General features: G+C 39.3%; 1 protein-coding gene across 2 annotated transcripts; it reads right to left on the bottom strand.

Annotated features, from left to right (window-relative positions):
- Positions 1–7,878: 7,878 nt before the first annotated feature.
- Positions 7,879–10,169, bottom strand: LOC133976492 (gap junction alpha-3 protein-like). Of its 2 annotated transcripts, XM_062414712.1 has the most exons (4): positions 10,101–10,169; positions 9,447–10,003; positions 8,418–8,689; positions 7,879–8,354 (listed from the first exon to the last, which is right to left on the bottom strand). In XM_062414712.1, the coding sequence occupies exons 1-4, from the start codon at positions 10,167–10,169 to the stop codon at positions 7,879–7,881; spliced, it is 1,374 nt and encodes a 457-aa protein (XP_062270696.1). The 2 variants fall into 2 exon arrangements, with proteins under 2 accessions (XP_062270696.1, XP_062270695.1); XM_062414711.1 differs by having other exon boundaries at positions 7,879–8,689.
- Positions 10,170–10,438: the final 269 nt, after the last annotated feature.

Below are 10,438 nucleotides of genomic sequence, written 5' to 3'. Positions count from 1 at the left end.
GTGGTTAGCCAAAATGCTCCTCTTGCTTAGCTCTAGTGTGAAAATTACAATTAGAGTCTGATTCAATCTCACCCCTGCAATTGAGAGCCTGTGCAAACCATTGGATAGCATAAGGACTTTATCATAGGACTTGTGGGTGATCTTTTTTTATGTGGTTCTGCATCTCACTTGCGCTTCAACCTCTGAGAAGACAAAGTGTGTAATGTTTTCTACAATAACAGATCAGACCAATGCTGTGCATACTATCATGCTGTCTAAATGGTGTTTGATTAACATCTTCCCTCTATTAATCAGTTTGAACAAAAAAAAGGAGTCATGTTCGAACCAAAGCTTCAAACATTTGAATATTCTAGTTTTAACATTCAGATTTTTCATGAATATTTTTACCTCAACAAATACCACCATGTATTCAGTCATTCGTGTTCCACTATAGCTCAGTGTGTTGCAGTGTTTCTGACTTCTTGTTTTATCTGTAGACTCCCATGTGTCTTTAGCAGCATTATACACTTTAATGCAAAAGCAGAAAATATGGCTTACTTTTAAGCAGATAATGGAAGTTTAACCAGTTTGACAGCTCAGCTCAATATCTGAAAAATAGTTGCTGTTCCTCTCCTTGTATTGAGTTGTTCATGATTTCTAGCAACAAGTTGCAGGTGTGTATGCAAGCTCAATTAAAAGGTGGCCAACCATGTGTGAATCTCTCAAATCAGAGGAATTTCTTGTGCCCAAAACTTTATTGACACCGTTGCTTGACAGAGACGTTTCCTAAAGACAATCGGGTTGCTCTTACACTACTTTTTAAAAGCTGCTTTTGCGAGATTTCAGATCTACGTTGAACAGAAGAAGCTTGAGTTGAAGAGTTTTGACGCTCTCGCACAAAATATTGTCAAACACCATTTTTTTATTCTTTTACAGTGCATTTTGTCTCCACTTCAAGTGTAAATGAATGTCAATATTATATTATTATGTGCTGCACCAGTCAAGTTATTCATTTCCAAACTCAAAAAGTCATGTAGTCATATATGGCCAAGATGTCTAAAACATTTTGGACATTATATGTACGAAAACTGATATTCATCATCATGACAACATACAGTATTTTCACAAACTGTGCCATGCTCATATATTGGACCATATGGACACGTACGCAGCAGCCTGCAAGAGTCCAGGGGTTGGGACGGCATTAGCAGGCATTCAAGGCCCTTTCACTCCCTGGAGAGGTTTTTGTTCAGCCAAAATCCCTGGGACTTTCAGCAAGCATAAAGGAAGTGCTGGCCTCAGCACAGCTTAATGGGCGAGGCCATGAGGACACACACGAATACACACACCGGAACACACGTGCATGTGCACGTAGAAACACCAACGCACATACACACATGGATAACAGACAGTACTGAATGCTTTCATTGCATTCATGCACATACAGCTACTAGCTGTCAGATAATATAAGTAAGTGATCATGCTAACATGATTCATTTACATTATTTTGTCTATTATGTTATTTATTTATTTTCTTGATGAAATAGCCAATCACCAGTGTGTTTTACATGTTATTTCCAGTTAATGTGACTGACTTTAGGTCAAAGAAAGTGTCCAGTAAGTTTTAGATTAATTCAAAACAAAAGAGTGTTTAATTTTTTATTCCCTACAATTACTAGCTAGTGTTGATTAACTGTTTTCACCATTAGTTTCCTCATGTGCCAGAGACACATTTTACTAGCATGTGGAGGTCAGAAGGTGAGTTTAGATTCTTAAAAAAAGTTGAATAAAATAGGTAAAAGAGAGTATTCTTTTCTTTTATAGCAAGGGTGTTCAAAATGCAAATAATTCATTCTCTGGGGAGCATGAATCTGATCCGTAAATTTAGTTCGTCTGTGTTTTAGAATTTGACATTTCTTTTTGTACAAGTAGATGTCTACATAGAAACAGCTGCAGTTACATGCTTCAATATGCTCCACATCTAGTTGCTAACTTTGTCTGCCTGCACTTTGGTGCTGAGCAGGTATTGTACAGGGGGTTTATCAGAACTTTTTCACTGGAAACTGATTTTTCCTGCTAAAAATGACATGGATGAGAGCCGCAGGACTGAATTAAAAGTTACGGTGCATAACACCAAAGCAAAGAGCTGAAAGACCCCAAGAATCAGGCGTGGGTTTGTCACAATGAATGACAACACCTTTCCACATTACAATTTGTCATTTGATCAATTTTTTATATAAAAATATTTATTATAGCATGTTTAAGCAATTGGTAACAATCAGCAGGTACTGCACATAATGGCCATTTTGACTTGCATTTAAATGCAGCCTGTTGACCATATTACCAAAAATATGCTAATAAGTTGGAATGAAGTTGGCTATAAAGGTCTAACACAGAATTGGGTAATAATTTATACCTTATGCTTTATAACCAGTCAAACCAGACCGGGTCAATTTTGACCCAGAAGTTGCACTGTCAGCAAGAAGACAACAGGAGGGTTAAAAATCCCATATAACTGGTCAAATGGTTTGGATTTTGTGGACTCCAAATAGGGAAACCATGACAGTAAACTGGTAAGGTACAAAAAGTTTATTCAGTAACAGTTCTGTAAACATCTGAGGTAAATGAACATTTACATCAACATGTTCTTAAACAATAGGTTCAGACGCAAGGCACTTCTCTTCAAAGACAGTCATTGTACAGCTGGAGTAAAAGCAGGTCGTTTTTTTCAATTTCAACACGAGGGAGTCTGTGTCCCTGCTTGTAGGTGCGCCATGAAAATCCCATCACACAACCTCTGTTTTCCATCTGGGATTTTTTTGATTCCGGGCACATCCATGGTGTTATAGTTGGAATAGCCAAAAATCTCTCGATCCATATTCAAGACAGAAAAAGAACAACCATTTTAGATTTCTTGTCCATTCCAAGTCTAATTTGGATTGCATAATTTCCATAAATAAACAAAAATATGTTAATATCCCTCCTCCTACTGTAGGACACCCGTTGTTATTTTTTCTTTTCTATTTATAGTATCATCAGATCCTCATTACTATCTAACTGTGCAAATCTTTATCTACATATCAAAGGTACTAAGAACAGCTTGGAACTACAAGATATGAAAAACATTTCAGCAATAGAAATAAGTAAAATGAACCTTGTTTCAACAATCTTTTAGAGACAAAGTTCAACATAATGTCTTTTTTTGGTGGAATTCTCATTTAAGAGTTGTAAACTGATATTGTGGTTAAAGCCATGATTTTTAGGTTTAAGGTTGAGCTTCCCAAGCAACAATCCCATCAAATACTGTGATCTCTTTGGCACAAATCTCTTTGGGAATATCTTTGGTTAAATCACACACATCACAACTGAAAACTTCTTTTCTAAAGAATAGATTCAACGCTTCAGCTGCCATGGTGTGCTGAAGTAGTTTTTTGGCACTTAAGTTCGACAGAGACATGTAAACATCGACACAGTCAGCAAACAGCATATGTTCAGCCTTTGGTTCACCATATCTTTGGAGAATGTGTTGGACTAAACTAAAACTTCGCTAATGTGCCAAAACTGAAGTGCATTTTACTGCATCTTGCTTCTCATTTTTCACCTCATGTATCATGTTGGTTTATTGGTTAAATGGTTGCATTCAGGTCAAGTTGGGAATCATAAACTTTCAAAATCAGAGTTGGAAAATAACACCTTGAGAGATCAATGCTCCCAGTGCCAAAGACAGCTGAACTAAGGCTATGTGTGGGCCTTCAACATGGCAACCCATGCTCAGTTCATAAGTCAAGCTTAAAGTATATGGACCATGATTTATTCATACTAAAATCATGCTTAGAGTTAGATGAGAAGATCAATATCACTGTACTATTTTTACCTTAAATATGAGGCTACAGCCAGGATACAGTCACAGTAGCTTTGTTAAGCATAACGACTGGAAGCAGAGGGAAACAGCTTGGCTCTGTCCAAAATTGCTGGTAGTTGCGTTTTTGAACTTTGGACAAAGCCAGGCTAGCTGTTTCCCCCTGCTTTCAGTTTTGATGCTAAGCTAAGGTATGCGCCTACTGTCTGTGGTTGTGTACTTAACAGACATTGCGACCTGAAGTTAACATTGGCAATGTTATGAGGTAGCATCTGTGCTAATGCTAATCTAAGCTACCTTTAATCATGTACACCATGGCTTTTCTAACCCTAAAAGTTTGAATGTTAACAACTTTGATAATTAAGCTCATGATTTCCAAGTTTCCATTAATGCAGATGAGCTGATATACTGATTTAGTTGTTCAGTATATAACTATCAATTGAAGCACTTAAAGATTTGGCAATTAGCTGCAGTAAAAGAAATCTCATGCAGTGTGACTACCATCTTCATTTAGGAGAAGGTTGACACCCATAGCATTGAAACTATATAACAGTGTCATGGGTCACATGATGGTAAAACATTTCACCAGATCTGCTTAAAAATTAAAAACAATGAAGACCGTGAGATGTGGTTGAAAGTATTGAATCTAACTGTACTTTCTTTAGGTTATTCTGTTTATGGTCAACACTAATTTGAACACGTGATATAGTCTAGAACTTTTTTCTATTATTTCAAGTATTATAATTAAGTATCTTAATATTCAGCCCAGAGAGAAACACAAAGATGCACAAACCCAAAACACAATTTGCCCCAAACCACTCTTCCTTGTCATCTTGCTACTAACCTACACTTTACACTTTTTATTCCTGAACATTGGATAAAATATTAGAATAGCATGATTGGATAAATTAAAGCTGTTGGGAAGTTGTTGTAAGGAAATACAATTGAACTTATTTGAGCCATTTTCTGTCTTATTGGCAGGAATTCATGAGAAGAATGGGAAAATTTATGTCTGTTACAAACAAACAGATAAATTTGATCACTTTTTTAGATCATATTGCTTTCTTTTTTTTCTCTAAAAATCTAAAAGCTACTGTATATTCTACAGCTAGTCTAGAAAATTAACTTAAAGTCCTCCTATACAGAACAGCTAGGGGGAACTCAACCGTTCTGTAACACACTGCAAACACAAGCATCAGAAAGAAGGTGTATTGATTTTTACGCTCCGTCCAAGCCGCAAAACTAAAGATTTCTCAATAAAGAACTTGTTGAAATGTAGTTTAGCCCTTAAGGATATTGTTTTTATTTGCCTCAACTCTTCTAACATTGGATTTTTGTATAAAGTGACCAGTGGGGCCAATGTCAGAATAAGGCAAAACAGTTTAGTTTTTTGGTTTTCGAGGTCTCTATAAATTGCAGCTTGACCAGAAACTAACTTTTTTTTTAAAATGTAGGTAGTTCTGTATAACATCCTGTGTAGCCTATCATTACTACTGCTCATTATATATGTACATATTTATATACTCTATATAGTTTACCCTGATGTAACAGCAGAGATGTCATTTTGGAAACACTGAAACAAGATTAAGGTACCTACACACACACACACACACACACACACACACACACACACACACACACACACACACATACAAACACACACACACACACAGACACACACACACACACACACACAGCCTGCGAAGCCTAAGGACTATGTCTCAGGGTGGGACTGCGTTATTGCTTTTCTCTAGTCTTCTTCTGCTCTGTCCGAATGTCAGTGCATCCCTCTCTTCATTGAAACTACAGGCTGAGTGAGAGCAGTACACACAGACAGACAGGTTCGACAGACACACAGCTCCATCATCACGTCACAAGAAAAAAATTAAAATAAAGAAACAAAAGTGCAAACCTCCTCTCTGATGTCTCCCAGCAAAGAAATTAAAAGAAGGATGAAAATAACAGAATATAGTATTGCTGCCGCTAAGCTCCCAAACTTATTAGTTAGTCCAATCATCATCATCATCATCAGCATCATCATCATCATATCATCATCACTATAACCTTTCCTGTCTGTGCTGACTATATATATGCATATATACTGCAGGTGTGTGTATGTGTATGTAAGTGTGTATGTACCCCATCCAACTTCTCCAAAGAAAAGTGAGTATGGCCAGATGAGTAAGTGGCAGGCATGTTGGCTCCTTAATTTGTCCATTTGTGCCAAGAAAACAATTCATATATGAGCTTTTAGCTGCCGTAACACACACTCTGGCAGCCACTTTGGAGATCATCAGCTTTTGGTTGAGAAAGTGAGATCATACTGTTTGTATTGCTTAAAGGAATAGTTCCACTCTTATTCACTTTCTTGCCAACGCTTAGATGAGAAGATCAATACCACTCTCATGTCTATGTGTTAACTGCGGAACTAGAGCCAGAAGATGATTATCTTAGCTTAGCTTAGCATAAACACTGGAAGCAAGGGGGAGCAGCTAGCCTAGCTTGCACCAAAGGTAATACATATGCCTACCAGCACCTTTAAAGCTGCATTCATTCGCTATAATGGGAAGAAGTGGGAAACTTAGCATTATTTAGTTTGATAAAGCAAACTATTAGCCTTATAGTCACACCATTTAAATAGCATACGTAAGCTACACTAGCATTAGCAATTTTTACACTAATGTAGGCCTTTAAATCAAGTGGGACATACTGTAGCTGTCAGAAATGTGTGACATTTTCAACTTTGTAATACTACTAGGAGGCTGACGTGAATAATTTCTCTGATACAGTCAGATAATTAGTCTGAACAACATGACGTCAAAGCGCGCAGACAGACGTAGTTCTAGCAACACCTTGTAAAACTACAACATTTCATTTTGGTTTGTGTATAGACACATGAGTTACAACATGGTAAGAAGTGAAATTAAGTGTTGCTAAATTGATAAATTGAGTGAGCCTGGCTTGCTTTTTTGCCCATGTTTTCAGTCTGAACACTAAGCTAAGTTAACGGACTCCCAGCTCTAGCTTTATTGTTAGCACACAGACCTGAGACCATTTATGAAGCCTCTACTCTCGACAAAAATGCAAATTAAATGTCAAACTATTCTCTTCACGGTACAGGATAAACAAGGCACGTTTTAGTCTAGAAGCACTTTATCACAGATTTATTTTGTGTTTACGTCATATCACTTTTTTGACTCACTAAACAGCAGATGCTATATGCTATCTTATTAGGGCATTTGATTGTGAAGTGTACAAAGTCATGAACCGAGTGGTATTACTTCTTACTGAGCTTCACGTCTAACATGGTCGTGCTTAACAAAAGTGTCAAAAGCAATAGACGTCATAAAAATAACAATATCCACACTAGAACTTTGTATGTGTCTAAAAAATCAAAGGCACTTTGGATGATATTGTTCTGATACTGCAGCTTTGTGCACTGTGCGTTTTTTTTTTTAACTTCATTGTTAGTTCCTTTGTTATGTGTTTTGTAGCTACTCCTTTTTTATCTTGTGGATTTATGATTAAACTTGATTTGAATTTTTGAATATTTTGTAACATTTCATCATATTTATTAAGTTATGTGAATAGCCATTATGCAGTGGTTGCAGTGTTTTGATTGATTGACATTTAATGGAAATGGATGTCGTGTTCACAGCAATCTTTCCACTGAATTCTCCAAAATGACTCCAGATGTGTTGCTAGGAGATTTTTTGACACACCTGCAAAGTCTCTATGAGCTGGTGTCTTAAGAGTTGACATATTGTTACTAATATGCAGATTGGGCATCAGCATGGTGCCATTAGTGCAACTTGGCCAAACTCTTTTTATCCCTTCCTCTGGTTCAATAGTTGTGAGATTAAAATAAGTGACCAACTCCAGCTTGATCTCTATGGGTTAACATCTGTCTTTCAGACATCAGTCTTTTGCTGGAGGGCATGATTGTGTGTGGTTAAATACATTGTGCGTGTGTGGGAAAATTGCATATGTGTATACAGCATGTATGCATGCTTGTGGTAATGTGTGAGTGTGTGTTTTAGCTACACTGCCAGGTCATCAGGGCGTGCTCGGACGCTGCTGCTCTTGCTGGCCCGTCTTGGCTTCCGGATGTCTGTCGCCGTGGCAGCAGGAGGCTGATGCATCTCCGCTTTGGTAACCACTGTGAAGTCGTCATATGGGAGTGTACACGGTGCCGTGTTTTCCTCATCCATCTCCGCCTCTGAGGGCTGGTAAAGAGGGGTATTACGAGGAAGTGTAGGATATGTGGAGTGTTGCTCCCCTTGAGGAGGTGATGGATTTGACTCCTCATGTGGATAGGAGGAGTTGGAGATGGGAGGAGAAGGAAGAGGAGGCGGATACGAGGAGGAGGAGTTTTTTCCATCCAGATTGTTGAGCTCCAGCGCCATGTTGCTCCAGTTCTGCTCCACCGGCGTCAGCTGCCCACGGCTCCCACTGCTCCCTTTGTCACCGCTGCCATAATAAGAGGTTTCTAACAGGAAGTCATCTGGGTGGAATGCTGTGCCATCCATCTTGACAGGGGCGTTTGCCATGTTAGGGTTTAAGGAGACCTCAGTTGTACTGTAGGATCCTCCATCTGCCCCCACTACACTCACCCTGGCATACGCCGGCAAACAGTCAAGTACTGACGGAGCGTTCTGCTCAGGAATCGTCTCCGCGTCTCCGGGCTCATCTGCACCCATCATCAGCGAATCACTGTCGGGTACAAATTCATTGGTGACCCCCTGCTTCACTTTCTTCCAGCCCAGGTGGTAGATCTCCAGCATGTTAAGGAGCAGAGACACACAGGCAACCACCAGCATGAAGATGATGAAGATTGTCTTTTCAGTAGGCCTGCAACAACAATTGAACAAAAATAGTTTTAAAAAGTAAGTGCACACTCAAATTTTGCTAGATCTCTCCCTCACATCATATTAAAACATATGGAGTAGTAGGGAGTGTTGGGGTGATCAAATGGCTCTATGGGGCGTAGGCTTGTGGTTATGTTACCAAACGGGATGTGTGCTTTCTGTGTTTGTGTTGGAAAGAATCCAGCATGGCTTTGACAGTCACGACACAGCAACTGCTACTGCAGTTGTAAGAGTTTAATGAACAAAATATATAGAGTTTATGTCAGGGTTAGGGAGGGATCAGAGAATTTGGCTGAAATGAACCTTTATATAAAAGGGAATGCGTACAAATCTGCACACAATATGTGGATTGGAGGAAAAGTCATCTGTATTAACATAATAAGCCAACAGGAAACTATGTGATTATGTGTAGTGTGGAGTTCCTCTTTAATTCAGGAATAAAAACAAATACTATTTATATTAAATGTTTTTAACAGTATGTTTATCTGCTGTAACATTATCTGCAATCATTACCATGCCTAGCTAACTAGCTAAATAAGCTAAGGAGCACATTATTCAGAAAGCTCGACAGGCATAGCAACAGTAATGGCATGGTTTGTCACAATTGATCAAATGAATCAAATGGACATGAAAAAGTTTCAGTGGATAGGAGAACTGCCAATGAACCACACAGACAAACAAGAAGAAAATCAGTGAAACAACTGAAATAAACAAATCCTACAATAGATGGTGGCTCTAACCTGGAGATGAAGCAGTCCACAACGTTGGGGCAGGGCCAGCGACCACATTTATAGAGCGGCCTCAGGTGAAACCCATAGAGGAAGTACTGTCCCAGAATGAAGCCCACCTCGAACAGGGTCTTGAAGATGATGTTGAAGATGTACGTCCTCAGTAATGCCCCACGGATCCGGATCTTCCCGTGCTCGTCACGGATCGGTGGCTTCTCCTTCTTCCCACCACCACCTCCATCTCCAACTCCATTGTGGTACAGAGGGTCATGGTCCTCCTGGTGCCGTCCTGCCTTTCTTAGCTCGTCCTCCCTTTCCCTCCTTTTCTCCTCCATGCGGACAATGTGCAGCACATGTCCCAGGTAGATGAGGGTAGGCGTGGAGACGAAGATGATCTGCAGCACCCAGAAACGGATGTGGGAGATGGGGAAGGCCTCGTCATAGCAGACGTTCTCACAACCAGGCTGTTGGGTATTACAGGTGAAGTCAGATTGCTCATCACCCCAGACCTCCTCGGCTGCTGCACCCAGCACCAAGATTCGGAAGATGAAGAGGACGGTCAGCCAAACCTGAAGAGGTTACAAAATCGGAGCAGTTATTGTGAGCAAAGGATTATCTGAGAAAAAGGGGGTTATAATTTCAATAATTCAACTGTCAATGGGTCACCTTTCCAATCACAGTGGAGTGTTCTTGAGCATTCTCCAGCAGCCGCCCCAGAAAGCTCCAGTCACCCATGCTTCACTCGATTTTCTAGCCTGGAGAGAGACAAGAAGCCCCTGTGAGGATGAGCAGGAGGTAGGAAGGGAGCAAAAATACTGTATGGAGAAGGTGGATAAATTATGAAATATATTATAGGAATGAAGACTTGTTTTAAAGGATAAGTCTTCATTTTTCTATATATAGTATATACATATATATTTATTTTTCTTGTGGTCACAAAATTATATAAAGACACCAAAAATGTTAGTTTGTTTTTACTACTTCCCTACCCTGTCTGTGGTTCT

Source organism: Scomber scombrus, chromosome 24 (assembly GCF_963691925.1).
Source record: "Scomber scombrus chromosome 24, fScoSco1.1, whole genome shotgun sequence".
NCBI classification, from domain to species: domain Eukaryota; kingdom Metazoa; phylum Chordata; class Actinopteri; order Scombriformes; family Scombridae; genus Scomber; species Scomber scombrus.
Note: the sequence above shows the minus strand (reverse complement) of the source record. Positions and strands in the feature narration are given on the sequence as shown.

Coding starts and splice junctions, on each gene's coding strand:
- LOC133976492 (XM_062414711.1), bottom strand. CDS start 10,169: ATGGGTGACTGGAGCTTTCTGGGGCGGCTGCTGGAGAATGCTCAAGAA. Junction 10,004..10,100: donor ACTCCACTGTGATTGGAAAG/GTGACCCATTGA, acceptor TAACCTCTTCAG/GTTTGGCTGACCGTCCTCTT. Junction 8,690..9,446: donor GTGGACTGCTTCATCTCCAG/GTTAGAGCCACC, acceptor TTGTTGTTGCAG/GCCTACTGAAAAGACAATCT.